We start from the raw sequence: 20,549 nt of genomic DNA, 5'->3' as shown, positions 1-20,549 counted from the left end.
TTGAGGAAAAAAAAATTGAAAAAACAAGATTTTTAGTATCAAAAAGAAGATATATAACGCAATGGTCTCATGCTATCATGTTTGATTTCTCTCTCTAGTCTTTCATGGTCTACCTCTACCACATATGAGCATCTCCAAGGGATATACTAAATGTTTATTTTAAATTTGCTTTTTTGGCACATGTGGTAAGTTAAAAAGTCATTTGCAACAACACACTATAAGGCACTCTCCAGGATTTAAAATTTAGTTATCCGTTCACTTTTAGGAATTTATTTTACCAAATGAAGTGATAAATTCATCAATCATTTTACGATACTATATTCGATGATGTGAGAATTTGAAGAGCCATTATTGAGAGCTACATTAAGGTGATGTAATAAATTTAAATATCTCCCTTGAAGTGTCTTTTGCTGTCATGACTCTTGATATATAGTTTTATTTCGATTTTTGTTGCCCCCCTTTTAGATGCTTTTAAGAAAGAAAAAAGAAAAGTCAAACCAGACTCTTAAGATATTCACATTTCTAAAGATCTACAACCTAATCAAATCCGGTTAAGATTTTTTTTTTTCAATAATAGATGTTAAGTATTAAGATAGAGTCAACCATTTTTAAAAGGGTGATAATAATTCTTTCACATGAAAATGACATCCTAAAGAAATATCATGTTTATTCATTTGAAATAGTAATAAATTTTATTTTTTATTGTTCACATACAAAAAAATATTATAAATCAATACAAACAGTAAAAGTAGTTAAATACAGCGATAAAAAATAAAATTGCAAAAACATACTCTTATCGTACCTCTTTTAGTATCCAACTTCGTAAATTCAACTTCTTCTTTTTTTTGAAGATACCATCATTATATTTTGAAAATTATAACTTCTCATGATTTCTCTTTATAGAAACATTATAATTACACTTCTTATAAGATTCTTCATAAAGGAAAACACCACAATTCTTACCAACTAACTTTCCAATTGATATCTCAAACCCCATTTCGCTAAGAACTTTTTCTTTTAGAACTTTTTGCGCTAAACTTTTGTGAATTATTGATTCACGAATCAGAAAAGTTAAAAAAATTTACTTTTACCCAAATATTTTGAAAAATAACCCACCTTTTAGTAAAAAAAAAAGACACTTTTTTAACTTAAAAGTGGTTATTTCCAAAAATATTTGAGTAAAAGTAAAATAATTTTACTTATCCAATTCATTTCGAATCAAAAAAGTCAAGAAATAGCAAAACTAACAAATAAGGACAAATAAAAAAAGTCCTAAAAATCCTTTAAACTTGCTGTATTTTACTTTTTTTCTATAAGAAAAAGCAAAAAGTCACATTAACTTGTTCTTCCACAACTTTTTAGGCCTGCTGTACTGTAGCAATAGCCAGCCCAACCGACCACCACGAAAAATAGAAAGTGAATTCCCCATTTTGCCCCATAAACACTGTATGTTTTGTTTAAAAAAAAGTAGATGAATTGTTATTTGGATAAGGACAAAATGGTCATTTGGAAAAAGCAAAAAAAGTTACTCTAGTCTAGGAACAATCTTTCTACAGCTTTTAGACACACTTGTACAAAAAAAGTCCTAAAGTATTTTTTATTTTTTTTGATCCGCATCCTCAAGTACTTAAAGTCAAAAGAATTGTGATTGGAAATCCGTCTCAAAATGAAATGCTGGACCGTAAAAATCTCGACTAGTCCTATTATTTATCGGGGTTAAACAGAACAGTAATGGTTACTCCAATTGCTTTTTTGTAAAAATAAAAGTAGGCGCGTATTTATAATAAAAAAAGAAAAAGAAAAAGCAGGTCGCGGACGGTGCGCGAAGCTCACGTCAGCTGGACGAGGCTTTTGGAATAGATAATGACGTCAACCACCATGTGAAGTGTCGATAGGCTTTCGTCAACGCCGATCTTTTACCCGCTCCACCCTCGACCTTGTCGGCTGTCGTCATCGTCCACGTGGCATGCAGGCTACTGAAAGACGTCACCGTCACGGGTGACATTAGCGTGACTAAAACACAGTAACCAATGAGAGATTATTCAGTTACCTTTGAGCACCACGTGACGCTATCCCAAACATCCTCCCACCACACATTACACTGTGGTCCACACACGTCTCAGGTTCCACGGAATTCTGATTTTATGGTTGAATAGAACTCCGGGGTGCCCCAACAGCAATGAATAATATTTTCCTAAACAATAATCAATCATTCTACGCTCACACTCACTTACATACTTATACGCACAAAAGTGTGGGCTCTACACACATTGGATGTGTGTAACAATCTTTCTATAACCACAAACACATAATTGAATATGTGTAGGTATTCGATCCAATATTTAATTTTTCGTTCAAATTCGTTCAATAATTTGGAATATTAGATCGAGCATGTGAGAGCTCAAAAGTGGGCAACAGTCCCACATCGGCCATGAAATGAAAAGTAATAAGGTATATAAGTAAAGGCCAACCAACTATCGTATAATTTGAGGTTAGCCTTTTGAGCTACGTAATTAGGCTAAGGGTTAGTAGATCAGTTAGGGTAGGTCGTTACAGAGCACATACACGTATCCAATTAAGCTAATTTTTCACGGGACCACTCAAGTTTTTTTTACATTATTGAACGATTCGGATTATCCATGCGGGACTCAAAGTGGGTCCCACATGCCGGTATTTGCATCGTCGGTATCCATTGCAGTTTCTGTGAATTTATGGTCAAAAGAATCAGTTTTCTTTATTAAATCATATTGTGTCCGGGCTAATTTGCACACATATCGATAAATTTTTAGGAGACTAATCTCACCTCCATTAGCGGGAGTTACAATAAAATCGGGACAAAACTCGTATAGCCTGACCACATTGGCCTTGTTCGTTTAACATATTTACTTTGTTTTAACTTTATTTTTCAATCATTACCCTATATTTTTCTCCAATCATTACCATATTTCTCCAATTATTAATTTCATTTCTCTCTCTATCTCTCTCCACTCATTACTCCTCTCTTCAATCATTACTCTATTTCTCTCTCCATCAACTACCAAAACTAAAATACACAAAGTTACCAAACGAACAAGGCAATAAGAGTTAACACTTTAAAATTTTCAAAATTGAAATTTTAAGAGACGAACCCTGCTATTGGTACTGACCAATAGCATATTGATGGGATACCAACGGGCATGCGGGCCCTCTTCAAGTCCTGAACGGATGATCTGAGCCATTCAATAATTTTAAAAAAATCGAGTGGGCCCGTAAAAAATTATTTTATCCCGATATGTGTAGGTGGTCGATTCAATCTTCTATTTTTTCATTCAAATTTCGGATCATCTATGTATGACCCGAAATGGACTTTGCATGCGCGTTGGTAGGATCCAGGGGTGTTGTAATTAGAGGTGTGCATGTGTCGGGTCGGGTTTGACCTAGACCTGGCACCCGACCCGACCATGATGGGCAGAATATTTTCGAACCCGCAATCGAACTGAGACTCGGGGTAAACCGTTCGAGAAATCGACTATTTGTCACAGGTCGGGTCGGGTCGGTTTGGTCAAGTTGGACATTTTTTCACTTTTTCCTTGTTCTCAGCAAACAGGGAACTATGGAAAGATCCATATATATCTAGTTTCAACATAGAGGGGAGGGGGGGTGGAGAAAACCAGGAGATCCATATATATCCAATTTCAACATAGAGAGAGCGAGAGAGAACCAGGTTTGTTCGTGATTCACACAGTGGACGCGAGAGGGAGAGACGGCTGGACGCGATGGTGTGCGGAGGTGGCGAAGGGAGTGTGCGGTGGGCCAGCGAAATTTTTAAGATTTGCGTGGGAAGTGGGAACGGTTGCACTGCTGCTACTGCGTGTGGAAGATTGGAAAGCGAAAGGTAAGGAGTAGTTTTTTCATTTTATACCTAGGGCTCTAGCTCATATATGCGTGTATATATATTGTTGGGTCAGGTCGGATCCGATGGGTTGTCTGGGTCCTGACCTGAAAATCGATTTTTTTATTATTATTATGCATATACCGACCCATACCCGACCGATCTACTTGTTCGAAACCGCCCATAACCCTTCGGGTCAGGTTGAGTCGGTTCGGATCCGCGGGTAGACGGATATTTTGCACAGGCTTAGCTGTAATGCACTTCCTGCACTACACGTCCAACCATCCATCTCGGCAATGGATGGCTCAGATTTTCATTCGAATAATGGACAGCTAGAATTTGTAGGAGCTTGGATTAAATCTGAGCCTTTCATATCGAGATGAACGGTCGGATCCGCAGCACTATAACAACTCCCAATCCAGGTGGTCAGCTCGGATTGAATCCAAGCCCTTCATATCGAGATGGACGGTTGGATCCGCCGCACTACATGGTATAGTACGGCTGTCGCACTACAACAACCCCTTAACTTTAGGGCCCGATTGGATGCGGGGAAAGAATTTGGAGTATTAATTAATAAGGTGGATAAGATAATAGGGGATATAAAGTGTGTTTCTGTTTTTTGTTCCTTCAAATTCTGTGTTTTTGTTTGAAAACCTGTCCATTAAATTATTGAAGTAGATCGGAGATGTTGTTATTTTTCGTGATTTCAATATTGAAGCAAATCTACATATTTTGTGTGTGTGTGTGTGTGTGTGTGTGTGTGTGTGTTTGGGTTGGGTTGGGTTGGGTTGGGTTGGGTTGGGGGGGGGGGGGGGGGGGGGGGTTTAAACAACCAGGAGATCCATATATATCCAGTTTCAACATAGAGAGAGCGAGAGAGAACCAAGTCTGTTCGTGATTCACATAGTGGACGCGAGAGGGAGAGACGGCTGGACACGATGGTGTGCGGAGGCGACGAAGGGAGTGTGCGGTGGGCCAGCGAAATTTTCCAGATTTGGGTGGGAAGTGGGAACGGTTGCACTGCTGCTACTGCGTGTGGAAGTTTGGAAAGCAAAAGGTAAGGAGTAGTTTTTTCATTTTATACCTAGGGCTCTAGCTCATATATGCGTGTATATATATTGTTGGGTCAGGTCGGATCCGACGGGTTGTCTAGGTCCTGACCTGAAAATCAATTTTTTTATTATTATTATACATATACCGACCCATACCCGACCGATCTACTTGTTCGAAACCGCCCAAAACCTTTCTGGTCAGGTTGAGTCGGTTCGGACCCGCGGGTAGACGGATATTTTGCACAGGCCTAGCCGTAATGCACTTCCCGCACTACACGTCCAACCATCCATCTCGGCAATGGATGGCTCGGATTTTCGTTCGAATAATGGACAACTCGAATTTGAAGGAGCTTGGATTAAATCTGAGCCTTTCATATCGAAATGAACGGTCGGATCCGCCGCACTATAACAACTCCCAATTCGGGTGGTCAGCTCGGATTGAATCCAAGCCCTTCATATCGAGATGGACGGTTGGATCCGCCGCACTACACGGTGTAGTACGACTGTCGCACTACAACAACCCCTTAGCTTTAGGGCCCGATTGGATGCGGGGAAAGAATTGGGAGTATTAATTAATAAGGTGGATAAGATAGTAGGGGATATAAAGTGTGTTTCTGTTTTTTGTTCCTTTAAATTTTGTGCTTTTGTTTGAAAACCTTTCAATTAAATTATTGACGTAGATCGGAGATGTTTTTTATCATGATTTCAATATTGAAGAAGATCTACATATTTTGTGTGTGTTTGTGTTTTTCTTTTCTTTTTTTTTTTTTTTGGGGGGGGTGGAGAGAACCAGGAGATCCATATATATCCAGTTTCAACATAGAGAGAGCGAGAGAGAACAAGGTCTGTTCGTGATTCACACAATGGACGCAAGAGGGAGAGACGGTTGGACGCGATGGTGTGCGGAGGCGGCGAAGGGAGTGTGTGGTGGGCCAACGAAATTTTCCAGATTTGCGTGGGAAGTGGGAACGGTTGCACTGCTGCTGCTGCTGCTGCTGCTGCGTGTGGAAGTTTGGAAAGCGAAAGGTAAGGAGTAATTTTTTCATTTTATACCTAGGGCTTTAGCTCATATATGCGTGTATATATATTGTTGGGTCAGGTCGGATCCGACGGGTTGTCTGGGTCCTGACCCGAAAATCGATTTTATTATTATTATTATACATATACCGACCCATACCCGACCGATCTACTTGTTCGAAACCGCCCATAACCCTTCGGGTCAGGTTGAGTCGGTTCGGACCCGTGGGTAGACGGATATTTTGCACAGGCCTAGCCGTAATGCACTTCCCGCACTACACGTCCAACCATCCATCTCGGCATTGGATGGCTCGGATTTTCATTCGAATAATGGACAGCTTGAATTTGTAGGAGCTTGGATTAAATCTGAGCCTTTCATATCGAGATGAACGGTCGGATCCGTCGCACTAATACAACTCCCAATCCGGGTGGTCAGCTCGGATTGAATCCAAGCCTTTCATATCGAGATGGACGGTTGGATCCGCCGCACTACACGGTGTAGTACGGCGGCGGACTACACAGTGTAGTACGGCTGTCGTACTACAACAACCCCTTAACTTTAGGGCCCGATTGGATGCGGGGAAAGAATTTGGAGTATTAATTAATAAGGTGGATAAGATAGTAGGGGATATAAAGTGTGTTTCTGTTTTTTGTTCTTTCAAATTTTGTGCTTTTGTTTGAAAACCTTTCGATTAAATTATTGAAGTAGATCGGAGATGTTTTTTTTTCGTGATTTCAATATTGAAGCAGATCTACATATTGTGTGTGTGTGTGTGTGTGTTTGTGGGTGGGGGGGGGGGGGGGGGTGGGGTGTGTGGAGAGAACCAGGAGATCCATATATATCCAGTTTCAACATAGAGAGAGCGAAAGAGAACCAGGTCTGTTCGTGATTCACACAGTGGACGCGAGAGGGATAGACGGCTGGACGCGATGGTGTGCGGAAGCGGCGAAGGGAATGTGCGGTGGGCCAGCGAAATTTTCCAGATTTGGGTGGGAAGTGGGAACGGTTGCACTGCTGCTGCTGCGTGTGGAAGTTTGGAAAGCAAAAGGTAAGGAGTAGTTTTTTCATTTTATACCTAGGGCTCTAGCTCATATATGTGTGTATATATATTGTTGGGTCAGGTCGGATCCGACAGGTTGTCTGGGTCCTGACTTGAAAATTGATTTTATTATTATTATTATATATATATACCGACCCATACCCGATCGATCTACTTGTTCGAAACCACCCAAAACCCTTCGGGTCAGGTTGAGTCGGTTCGGACCCGTGGGTAGACGGATATTTTGCACAGGCCTAGCCGTAATGCACTTCCCGCACTACACGTCCAACCATCCATCTCGGCAATGGATGGCTCGGATTTTCATTCGAATAATGGACAGCTCGAATTTGTAGGAGCTTGGATTAAATCTGAGCCTTTCATATTGAGATGAACGGTCGGATCCGCCGCACTATAACAACTCCCAATCCAGGTGGTCAGCTCGGATTGAATCCAAGCCTTTCATATCGAGATGGACGGTTGGATCCGCCGCACTACACAGTGTAGTACGGCTGTCGCACTACAACAACCCCTTAACTTTAGGGCCCGATTGGATGCGGGGAAAGAATTGGGAGTATTAATTAATAAGGTGGATAAGATAATAGGGGATATAAAATGTGTTTCTGTTTTTTGTTCCGTCAAATTTTGTGCTTTTGTTTGAAAACCTTTCGATTAAATTATTGAAGTAGATTGGAGATGATGTTTTTTTTCGTGATTTCAATATTGAAGCAGATCAACATATTTTGTGTGTGTGTGTGTGTGTTTGTGTTTGTGGTGGCGAGCTGTTTCTGTTTCTGTTTCCATTCTTCTTCTTCTGGTTTTGCTGTCTCAATGAGCTGTTTCTGTTTCTGTTTCCATTCTTCTTCTTCTGGTTTTGCTGTCTCAATGAGCAGACTGAGAGAGAGAGCCATTGGGGGAGGGGATAAGGAGAGGTAAAACAGTCAAAATTCAGCCGGATAAGGCCGGATTAATTAGTCTCATGCATAACTTATCCGTGTATAAAAATGGACTGCCAAACCAAGGCAAACCTTGGTTTCTGTGTCCATCCGGACAGATTAGCTAATCCCTTTTCTATGGCTGCATCCGATCAGGCCCTTATTGTTAAAAGAAAGCAAACCCCTTACTACCTAAGCCTTGACAGGATCGAAAAAAATCACTTTACCTTCTAATTTGGGGTTCTTCTATTTTTTTTCCCATAAATTTCATTGCAAAATGGCGTATTTTGTGGTATGTGTGTTTTTTCTTGTAAAAGACGAGAGAAAAAAACTCATCCATTTGTTTTTCTTTCTTTCTTTTTTTTTGATTTTGTCCATTTGTTTTTCATGAGTCAAAACTTTTGTGAGTTGGCTTTGGTTCTTTTCCCAGAAAACAAGTTCCGGTGCAGTGCACCACAGACGTAGCCTTAGGCTTGGGGGCTGGCCGGCATGGGGATTTTCCTCAATAAGGACAAAAAATGAGTGTATATGGTAAAAAAGAGAGTGTGGAAATCATTTCCCAAAATGGATACTCCAAAAGTCAACAAAAAAAGCCTTATATTGTTTTTGGTGATCCTTGGAAAAATAATTAGTACCACTTTTAAAAGAAATATCTTTGAAATCAACCCACCAAACAATTTGTTTCCATGTCTTTCAAAACAAAAATTAATATAAAGGAAAAACAGAAACATATAACATGACATGAAAACGATTATGAAAAAGCAACAAGTTAATTATTGTCATTCATTAGGTCGTATGTTCAAATCCTATGGATGTTTGAAGTTAGTCGAGATGCATGTAAGTTGGCCCGAATATCCGGCCATCAAAAAAAACAAATGATTACGAACCCAGGATGTGATATTTATATTTTGACAACGAAAACAGAACTGATCAGTTTATATGTTATGAGGAAAATATTCTATAAAATAGGAGAAGTTCACAAACATATATATACCTTAGTTCTAGATATGGTATTTAAAGCAGACCAGTAAATAAGAGTATGGCATATATAGGGAGAAACTTAGCAACCAACCTAATTTCCGCCCGATCGGAACCCATTTCTTCCCGGGCAGTCGGGCGCGAGAAAAAATGCGCGTTTCAACGTTTTTTAGGATTTTTTTTCATAAATTAAATTGCTTGACCGGACTATAACAGTAAAGCTAGGGCAGCTTCCATATGTAACTTGTTCATCTTTTCAGTGAAATCCCCCAGTACCCCGTGAAGTACGATTGGACAAATTACTTAAGTCGAAACCACATATATTATGTGTCTTGCTCTTTCAATTGCTAGTTTATTTTTTCGCTTGTGTGTATTCTCTTGCCCTAACAATATGCATGCACTCAATCACGAATAGAATAATATATTTTGTGAAATCTACACACTGTATCTAAGCAAATCTCAAGGTAGTGCAACTTTTAAAAGTCTATTGATTGTAAATTATTAACCATGGGACCTCGGGACCAATGTAATCTTATTTGAACCACTTTCAACTATCAATTGAACCACTTTCGTCCCTCGACCATCTTATTTGAACCTCGAAATTGGTTCGTCTTATTTGAACCAATTATAACGGATGTAGTTGGTTCGTCTTATTTGAACCAATTATAACGGATGTAGTTGGTTCATCTTATTTAAAACCTATTAAGCCCATTGCCAAAGTGTGCCCAGGCCACGGACATATATTGTTCCAGGTGACGGGCAAGAGACTTCGCTCATCAAATTGAAGATTAAAAGTGACTGCAAAATATTAAATGTTTGAATATTTTGTTGTCATGATAATTGAGAATAAAAAGTTCTTGGACCAAGTCAGACGATTAATTGTTGAAAATTCCATGAATTGGTCTAGCGCTAAAGTCTCATGATGTCACTTAAAGAAATTTTTGTCCATATTGAGAATCATATCGTCGATCAAACGCAATCCTACGATTAATTGAGATGGTTTAGGGATGAAATAAGTTGAATTGAAAGTTGAGAAACGAAATAATTTTTTTTGAATGATTTAGGGGACAAAAGAGATGAGGGGTGGCATATTATATTATATTCACGAAAGAGTTAATAATTGGTCAATCACGACTCGACAAGTGTAAATGGGAAGCCTTAATTCTTGACTTGCAAAGTCATTCAAATTAAAACATGGTGAATTACACCAACCTTCCTTGAGTTTTTGGCTTAATTGACATTATAGCCCTCTTGTGACATTACAACCTCTTGTGCCGAAACATCAATTTAGTACCCATGCTTCGTCTTTCCTTGATGTAGGATAAGGTGTTACAAATTTTCATTGAAAACACTATTTTAGTCCTATCTTGGTGTAGGTAATTGTAAGGTACCACTTGTTTTAGCATGTTTCTATTAGTTAACAGTCTCAATTTTCATATGTGAATTAAGTCAATTCTTTTATTTGTATTGGTCTTCAATTTTATTTTATTTTTTGCTTTTAGTTTCTTTTTCATTTTTTTTCTTGATTAGCAAGAATCTATTGTTTCTTGGTTGAGTTAGAGTTTAGCCTATAAATAAGATGGTAGCCTACGGGCATTAAAATATAAAAAATTGGTTGAGGGTCCACTATAGTGGACCTCCTGAAAAATCTCCCATCAAAATACTTCATTCAAGATTTCAACATGACTATGTTTTACACACACACTGTTTAGCATCGACCAATTTGTAAATTTAGAGCCTTACTGATAATGAATTTTCTTTTCACGGGTGCAAATGTCATCAAGGCAAACCTTAAGGGAGGTTGGTGTAATTCACCCAAATAAAGAAAAGCTGCATGTGTTTCACGCCAAAACCTATATAAATGTAATTTGATTAATTAATTCAACACCACGTCGATATTTCGTCTTATTAGCAATTCTTAAAAGAAAAATTCGATCGCGCGGAGACAGAATGATTTGGTAATTGGGATTCATGGCCCTGTTGCGTACTCTACGAAACGTTTTACCCATTTTTTGATAATGCAGAATGTCCCGACCAGTAATTCCAACAGGCTATAGTCCCTTCCAGAGTTGTTTTACGAGTGGGGTGGATTTGTTAAGGCGTGGAAATTAGAAAGAAGTGCTGTTATTTTTACGGCTGGGCTGGACCAAAAAGTAAAGAAAAAAGTAAATTGCTTCTTCCAGTTCATTTAGAGGATCTTCAGCATAGTTCAAAAGCTTAATCAAAAACCGTATTTTGCTATTTCGCTATATAATTTTTTTTTTTTTTGGGGGTCATTCGCTATATAATTTGAAGAGTAACTTTTTTCATGCATTGCATCGGGACCCCACAAATTTACTTTTATTATCTTCTACCAATACTAATTTAATTTAAAGGTTCGGCTGGAGATGTTCTCACTTTTATTTTTATATATGGTTTTCCTTTGCGTTTATTTTTTGTTTTCCCCCTTAAATATAAGTTTTTAGTATTCAAACATAGACCTAGGAAAAGAAAAAGGAGATACACGTTTAATTTTTGTTTTGTAGTCCAAATTTCAAAATGAAGCATTAATCTATTTCCGAGGATGACTAATCATACCAACTGCGAATTACCTCAGTTGTTCACCTTTGTACATTTTCATAGATAACGTCAATGTCAATCCTGAAAAAAAGAAAAAAGAGTGACTATTTTATTTTCCCCGAATGGGAGTTGTCTAATTATTCATTCTACCGTTTGTAATACTCCCCCCGTCCATTTTCAAGTGTTCAAATTCGTAATTTCAATTTATTAATAAAATATCATAATTACACCTTTCATATCAACTTTTATTTTTACTTTTCAAAATTATCCTCTACTTTTACCAATTAATTCTTTACCCATTAATTTTTCAAAAGGACAAAATGGTAATTGTACAAACTTTTACCCATTAACTTTTCATAATGAACACTTATTAAGGGACATCCCCAATTGAAATATTAAACTCTTAATTGGGTACGGACGGAGTAATATTTTTATTAATAAATTAAGAAAAAGCTAACCAAGTTGATTGGCAACAATTAAGTGGGATTATTATCCTATAAGGTTAAGCCATACGAGATTGCTTGCTTATCTTGGAAGGTAGCAGTAGTATATAAGACCAGCTCACCGTGAAGAAAAAAGGGGCTCCAATTAGTAATTCATTTGATTGAGAATTGACATGTTTTAAATTTGCTTTGGAATTTTTTTGTTCAAAAGGGAGGGAGGGAGGGGGGATAGATAGATAGGGCCCCAAAATGAAAACCGCGGGCAAAAACAAACCACCAAACTTGTTTACTTCAAAAAACCATCCAACACCGACACTGTCCGTCCCCCGTCCCCACCTTCTCTCTCTCTCTCTCTCTCTCCCTTCTAGATATTGTGAGTAATTCCTTGTTTACAGAGTGACAAGGCTAGGGTAAACACCTCTAGTACCAAGTGTACAGAACGCGTTTTTTTGTTTTGCTTGTGTGTTTGTTCTCTTGCCCTAACAACAAGTGCTAATCAATCAAAATACCGTACAAAAATACGTGTCATGGAGGCAGGCGGGCACCAATTAGTAAGAAGACTGTTGATTGATTTTGATATTTGAAACTAGGGCTGCAAACGAACCGAGCCGCTCGCGAGCGACTCGCAACTCGACTCGTTAGTGGCTCGTTCAAGTTCGGCTCGGAAGTTAAATGAACGAGCTCGAGCCGATTTTTTCAGCTCGTTTTGTAAACGAGTCGAGCTCGAGTTAGAATAAGCTCGGCTCGAGTCGGCTCGTGAGCCGGGGTATATATACTTAAGTTTAAAATTTTTATTGTTATTTTATAATTTGTTCTTTCCGTTTTCACTGTCTAGTCAACCAAGGGAAGCGAGAGCACACGCACATCAATACACCCCCGCTCCATAGGAAAATGAAAGATATATACCTTCACAATCAAAATATTTTTGGTTGTATTAGGCCTATGCGAGGATATATATACATTTTTCGTTGGTTCATTAAAGCTCGTGAACAAGCTCGAGCTCGACTCGTTAAGTTTTTACTGAGCTCGAGCTCGTATTCGTTAAAAACTTAATAAACAAGCTTGAACACCGTAAAGCTCGGCTCGGCTCGGCTCGACTCGACTCGTTTGCAGTCGTATTTGAAACCACGAATACATCAATGACGGCATAAGTTTCTTTAATACTGCAGTGAAGTTCGTGTCATGGAGGCGGCACGAATTGGTAAGAAGATTATCCATGACATGGCACCGATTTGGTAAGAAAGATTATCGATTTTGAGATATTGAATATCACTGACGTCATTAGTTTTGTAATATCGATGAATGACTTTAACAAACTAGCTGTGCTACGTGCACAGCAAGCTGTGCACAGCTGCTGTGCACAAATCCCGTTTTCTTCAGCCTCGGGTCGCACAAAAATGATCGGAGCCGCTCATTTTGTTCAAAATATATTATTTAAGGTCTCTATAAAAAATGAGCTTCATTCTGAAGTGATTTTGGGTGTTTTGTTAACGCCTCTAACGTTATCGAACGAAGCTCATTTTTTACCAAGACCTTAAACAATATATTTTAAACAAAATGAACGACTCCGATCATCTTTGTGCGACCCGAGGCGAAAGAAAACGGGATCTGTGCACAGCTGCTGTGCACGTAGCTTTTCTGTTAACAAATGTTCCAAGAGCCGAACGTTGATGTTGGAGATGGTTTCACAAAGTCATCTTTTTTCTCTTCCATGGAGATGACATAAGACGTTGCTATACTAATGTATCGTACGAATACGAAATCGTCTGAATTTAACAGCATATGACATTGCTATATCAATGAAGTTCTTACGCTTCAAAAAAAAAACAAAAAAAACAGCATACGACATTGATACTTATCATGTGCCTGACGACCCCAGTTTCAATTAAAAACTAGAGATGTTCATTGACCTTGCCGATTTCTGTTCATTGACTTTCAAATAAAAATCCTCCAGGATGTCATGTGACGCAAATAAAAATTACCCTAGTCCGAATAGACAATTCAAACCATCCATCGCAAGTCTCTATATGCACATCATTCTACCAAAAAAATAAAAAAAAATTGAATTATCGCACATCAGTACAACTACCAAGTACCAACGAATGAACCAACCATATTTGTCCAAGGAGGAATTGACGATTAATGTTAAAACAAATATGATTTGACCAAGTCCTTTTATAACTGCATAAAGATCTGCAAAATGAGCGATGCGAACCAATAAGACTATTTTGATTCTCATGTTGCATCACAAGAAATATCGGCAAATTAGTGGGATCCTTTCTCATTCAGACCCAACCCTAATTGTAAATCACATTCAGCACAAGTACCTAATCAGAAAGTACCTAAGATTGAATGAGACCCATTGGGCAGAAATGCATGCTTGCACAATCCAAAAACATATACAAAGTTAATCATTTTCAACTATTGGGCAGAAATATACCCCAGCAATTTGGTATTATACCGATTGAGCAGGTTCAAAAGTTTTGAAAAAGAAACATCCTCATTCAAAAAGTTAAGAAAATGGATCAAACCATGTGTCCACAACAGCCAGAAGCAGTTCAAAAGAGGGAAACTACCGAGATTTTTCAATCTGGTGAGTTCATTTCCTCCCAGTGGCGCTCTCCAAGTTCATGTCCTGAAGGTTCAACAGCAAGTCATCCGAACTCAAGAAAACCTTGTTGGCTGCATTCGCTACCGTATGTGCGTTTTCTCTTGCTGCTTCAATTTTCCTCAGAGTAATAAATGCTGGATTATTGGCAATAGCCTGACCTATCAGCTGGGCACTCTTTGCCTCTCCCTGCAACAGACATGCAGAAAAGCAAATGTTTTAAGTTAAAGCAGCACGAAAACTAAACTTCCGTGTGCGTAGAGAAAATGTCTAAGGATGCTTATCCACTCATAGAAGGGGGAAAACCCGAAGGTTTTTAAGAACTAAGAGGCAGAAAGAGAAGGAAACTTGCAAAACAACCATCTATTTTACGCGTTAAAATCATTTTCGTATTCAGAAACACGTGGAAATCTGTATCTCACCTGCGCCCGAATAATAGCACTTCGTTTGTCTTGCTCAGCCTTTTCAACAACAAATTTGGCCCTCTCAGCTTCTTGCGCAGCCACCTGTTTGGCCTCTATTGCTGCAGTAAACTCCTTCCCAAAGGTCAGGCTTGTGATTGAGACATCATCCAGCGCAATGTTGAAATTTGCAGCTCTCTCTGTCAATATCTTCCTCACTTCCCTACTGACCGCCTATAAACCAGCAAGTTACACAAGGAATTGCTTTAACTATAACAAACCCAAACTAGTAAATCTAACACACAAGGATTTCATGGTATGCAAATGAATCAAGGATACATTTCCATCAAATGAGATGGAATTCATTAAATAGCAATGGTAAGGTATTCGTGCAACACAACACTGCAAAAATGGGCTCACTCTATGAGGCCTTACTGACTTACAGAGAACCAGAAAGACGAGGATCCATAATAGCTTCTATCCATAGCTTAGAATTTGAAATTCAAACTGACAATAGATTAATACCTCTCTCTGAGTGATGAGCTGGCTAGCATTGTATTGAGCAACCACCGCTTTCAGAGTTTCATGAATAATGGAAGGCAAGACTCTTTCATTATAGTTCTCACCAAGTGTCCGATAAATAGTAGGCAATTGGTCGGGCACAGGACGGGTAAGCACTCGAAGACCAATTTTCACCTGTGCAGTAAAATCAAGGGCCATGCTTAGAAAGGAATTAGATTCAGAAGGAATATGACATGCATGGTGTAAGAAACTTGACCCACACGTCTCTCCAAAATATGGCACATAATTTATGTACTGCATTAAGCTATAAAAAATTCTTCGCATTGATATTTCCTAAACAAGTTTAGATTATCAAACATTGGAGTACAGTCCTAACAACATTGAGCGAGGGCCCGAACAACCACATTAGGGAGAAGGGAAAAAAAAAAAAAAACCCTATACTGCATAGAGTATCAAGAAAAAAGGAAGACACACAATCAAATAAATCAAACATGTACTCTTTCATTTATCGCAGAAAGAGTGCCACACAAGGGCATCGAGCATTACACAAGTTTTAAACCAATGACGATAATGGCTTTAAGTGTTATCATGCAATGACCAGTTCCAAGCATAGAAAACAAAAATAGGAAAAACAATATAGAATAAAGGACACCTCTATGAAAGTGGAAGAGAATACTTTGAAGATCATATCCAGAGAACCATAAAATTAATCCCTCCAGAAATACAGAAAATGTATTCTCTGATTATTGTTATGCATTAAACCAAAAAATTACTAGACGGTAGTCGCAATGAAATCCAAACCACGATAAGCAGCAATTTCACCATAGTCCAAACTAGCTACTCACTCCGTCCCAAATTCTTGATCCTATACGATTTTACGTGCAATTTTCAATTGCCTATACCTCTCAATGTATGTTGTTTTTTTATGTTTTTGAAAACATTGTTTTATAGAAATAATTGAAATCTATCAAACAAGATCCATATTGCATATTTTAAATAATATACATTGAGAGATATAGGCCATTGAAAATTGCACGTAAAACAGTAGAGGACCAAGAATTTGGGATGAAGGGAGTATGACAAATAAGGTTCCTGTACAATAAGTGAAACTGAAGCATATTAATTATTATGTAAAAAAATGGAATAGCAAGTCCCAAAAACTGCATGCCATGACCTAATGACAAAGAACCTATGACTATGGAAACACTATTTTAAGCACAACCCATGTGTCCTATATGTCTACAGTACACATGAAACAATTTTGCTCCATACTTCAGAAAATTAGCCAAAGAAACCTAAAGAAAGTTAGTCCGCCACATAAGCATCCTTTATGACTCTTACCTCTCTTGGACTCAACCCTCCCTCAACTTCCCCACAAAAGATGTTCCCATGACAGCCACGACGGTTCAATAATTCAAGCTACAATCTTGAGACACAGGGAAAGCACGTGATATGAAGGCTGAAATATCTTCCACATCCTCTTTACGGATAAATATAACAAATAAGGATATACTCTAAACACTAGAACCAAGTAGATTTTATATAAAAGCATTGGATATCCAGAATATAATTGATGTGAACCAGAGAGAGAGAGAGAGAGAATCATGTTGGCAGGAAGCCTCTCTCCAAGATGGCGGAATGAAGAGTACAGGAAGTAATATATACATAATGAGACTGATAAAGTGAGCCCAAGTATGCAAAAGGTATCTCCGTGGACAACCAGATGCATCAAAATTAAATCAGTAAACCACACTACTGATGCATTCAACATGGCTTCCTGTAATATTTAACACCTTGTACAACGACATTCTCTAACATTTGTAAAGAAATGATTAAAACCCAAGCAATCAGTTTTGACCGGAGGTCTCTCTTCTTCTTCTTTCAGATCAGTTGACATGATGCAGATACAGGTTAAAAATTGCAACCACAACTTCAGTGCAGCACTTAACGAGCATGCTCAACTATAAAATTGAAACAAAAATCTAAAGGAAGATACCATTTGGAGGTCACGGCTCCCTGAAGTACTCTCTACCAAATGGGGGCGTGCACGGACATCGTAAATGACTGGCCTTTCAAACCATGGGATCATTAGGTGCGTCCCTTCTGGGTAAACCTACATCATCAAGTATGTGGTTATAAATAATCAAAAACTAACACTGCAGGTGCTTTCAAAAAACGTACTGACAAACTTCACTACAATCACAACAACAATGGAATATGAGTTTTCCACTAACCAAAGAAGAAACATTGAAATGTGATCTTTAAAAGCACACAAGAGAAGAACATAACACACACACACACACAAACAAATTTGACAATAACGAGGGCTAAGAGCTACAACGCAACCATGATCAAGGAACCTGTTGATCAAACTTAAATGATTCATCCAACTTCCATCATTGTCCAATCTCCAAAGTCATACATCGCAGTAAACTGCCAGTTGTCAAACTTAAGATTTGCGGACTACTTAGGCAAAGACAAGAGTGCCCCTTGTTTTAAGGTTAGGGATAACGGTGTGACTGGTGGGGACTGCATTGGTACACATTAGAAACATGGGGGACTAAATGTCTCCAATTCATTTATTGGGGACCAAAATGGTACGAATTTGATACGTTGGGGACCAAAAAGGTTAATAAGCCGGCAAAAAAGGGAATACAAAGGGAAAACAGGGAAAGAGAAGAGGCTACGGATGGAAAATAAGCTGAAAATAGCAAAGGAAAGCTAAATGATCAGAATGTGTACAAGAAGTAACCGTAATCTAATTTCAGATATCTACAACTTCTCATGCAAGCTAAAAAGAATTAACGAAAAAGCACCTTGTCTTTCACGCCAACTATGCGATTGAAGACGATAGCTCGGTGACCTCCATCGACATTATAGAGACTGTTAGCAACCCCATACACGCCAAGCCCAGCAACAACCCCAAATTTGATCAAAGCAGAAGCCGCACCACCACCTGGCACCTTGGGAACTTTAACGTTGTTGAAATTCATGTTTCAAATCCCTGACAATAGGTATATTAGATTCGATAGAGAGAAGTTAAAGCATACAGCAACCCAGCAAAACTGGTAAGCAGTCTGTCACGCATCAGTTAACAGATATTGAACAGAATGGTAAGCTGTAGACAAAGGTGGGTGAAAAAAGGGAGTTATATCACATCCAGTGATAAAGGAAATATCAAAACACTACAATAAAAGTTTGAACCACAAACAGTTGATTCCCATAAACTGCAACTCAATGACCAAACAAATTCAACCTAGTTACTCAGTCTCAAGGAAATTCTAGTGTTATCAAAGACAAAAGACCTCCTCGAAATGACGCACACACTGTCAACAAATTCACTGGTCATAAACACCAAGAGCATCTTCAGCATGTGCCTCAAATACTACAACTCAGAAAATGTGAAGGCTCAGCTGAAGTCCAGCAGAGCCTTCAACCCTGACTTATGCTTCAAATTCCTTTTCACGCCGGCACGCCCTTCAAGTTTAAAGTAGGGGCAGCATCATTCATACATCTGAATAACATGTTTTCATCCGGTCTTCAGTATCTCCGCTCCTCACCCTTTTTTCACTCAAACTAAAATTTTGAGTAAAACTCCCAAAAAATCCACTCCCCTCCTTTACTCAAACCTAAACCATACTGAGTTTTACTCAAATCACGGGAGACTCAAATTGCTACTCAAAATTTTCAAGGGCTATGATCCCCTTCCCAAATTTACAACAATGCCATTGATGAAGCTTTTACTTGAATTTGTGCTTAGATTTGGGTTTGCCCATTGGAGAGTTTGATACCAAATGAAGCATTTACTCAAATTTGAGTAAAAGTATGAGTAAGGGTCAGAGATGCTCTACCATTGGAAAATACACTCATTTGTTGGCAAACAACAAGACAGAGCTTTCAAAGCAAAAACAGGAAACTACTAGAACAACATAATTTCCCACGTTAGATAGCAATACACAAACTCAATCTTTCAAAATGCAGTCCAAGGTAGCAAAGTACAACTTCTACGATAAATATTGACGTATCTCGGAAAGATGCTCTACGAGGGTTTTAGAAAAGCATACACAAAAATGAGAAATAATCGCAAGATTTTTAGACTGTAAAATTAGTTCGTAATCAAAGCCTTTTCTTGAAAAAGAAGCTAAGAGCAAAAGAGAAAGTGAAGTAAGCCATTGGCAGGAAAAAAAAAAAACAGCAAACAGAGAGATAGACGAAGAGAGATAGAGGGAGACGAACACAGAGACGGTGAGAGCTAGAGAGAGAGAGAGAAGGGTACCTCTTCGATTCACGATTTGGGCGGTGGCTGATTACAGAGAAAACCCTACAAAACCCTAAACTGGATATACATGTTGCGACAATTACATATTTTCTTTTCTTTTTGAACAAGACAGGGAAAATTACATACAAGAACCCTATAACTTGATTTGTGTCACAATGTACTCCCCTCACTACTTATATGTATGAAATGAAATGAAACTAAACTTTTTTTTTTCTCGACTATATATACACAACCGGAAAACTCCAATTGAGACTCTTTCCCTTCATTTTCCACCATGAGCCTTCTATTTGCTCTTTAACCACAATACTTTGATTGAATGTCGCGTATGATAAAAAAAAATGATACACCTGATTGAAAAGGGTTAGACTTCGAGTGGCAATTATTGGTTAATTGTTTGTGTCAATTTTGTTTAAGCATTAGCAAAACCATTAACCTTAATCATATCATGGGAAAACAACCAAAAAAAAAGGCCTTGTGGTTATTGAATAACTTCTGCATATGAGTAAAGTTGGTGGCTTCCATCAAATTACATTCATGTGTCATATGATTATCCTTATATACCCCTATCCAACATAAATGATTGAAAAGAAAAGAATAAAAGAAGTTGCAATAGAGAGAAATAGGGAGATTAATCATTCGGTGCACATTTGAGTTACTAGACGTTACAAATATAGAAATAGTGAAACTATTGGCTTATTTGTATGGATGGTCCCCACAGTATTTCTGAAATGTCAATTTGGTCTTTAATATACAAATTGCGTCTATTGCATCCCCAATGTTTACAATGCGAGTTTAAATGGTCCCTTAGACTAACTTCGTCTGTGTTCATTGTCAAGTGTAGGGGTAT

General features: G+C 38.3%; 1 protein-coding gene across 1 annotated transcript; it reads right to left on the bottom strand.

Moving 5' to 3' along the window:
• Window positions 1-14,254: 14,254 nt before the first annotated feature.
• LOC131329416 (prohibitin-1, mitochondrial) lies at window positions 14,255-19,842 on the bottom strand. Its single transcript, XM_058362516.1, has 6 exons — window positions 19,700-19,842; window positions 18,240-18,427; window positions 17,420-17,536; window positions 15,427-15,597; window positions 14,923-15,135; window positions 14,255-14,689 (listed from the first exon to the last, which is right to left on the bottom strand). Exons 2-6 carry the CDS (start codon window positions 18,414-18,416, stop codon window positions 14,492-14,494), a joined length of 876 nt encoding a protein of 291 aa, XP_058218499.1. The 5' UTR covers window positions 18,417-18,427; window positions 19,700-19,842; the 3' UTR covers window positions 14,255-14,491.
• Window positions 19,843-20,549: the final 707 nt, after the last annotated feature.

Source organism: Rhododendron vialii, chromosome 6a (assembly GCF_030253575.1).
Source record: "Rhododendron vialii isolate Sample 1 chromosome 6a, ASM3025357v1".
Lineage (NCBI taxonomy): Eukaryota > Viridiplantae > Streptophyta > Magnoliopsida > Ericales > Ericaceae > Rhododendron > Rhododendron vialii.
Note: the sequence above shows the minus strand (reverse complement) of the source record. Positions and strands in the feature narration are given on the sequence as shown.

Excerpts from the sequence above, each read along its gene's own strand:
- LOC131329416 (XM_058362516.1), bottom strand. The coding sequence starts at position 18,416 with ATGAATTTCAACAACGTTAAAGTTCCCAAGGTGCCAGGTGGTGGTGCG. Across the intron at positions 17,537-18,239 it reads TAGTTGGCGTGAAAGACAAG|GTTTACCCAGAAGGGACGCA; the intron begins GTGCTTTTTCGT and ends TTGATGATGTAG. Across the intron at positions 15,136-15,426 it reads AGCTCATCACTCAGAGAGAG|GCGGTCAGTAGGGAAGTGAG; the intron begins GTATTAATCTAT and ends GCTGGTTTATAG.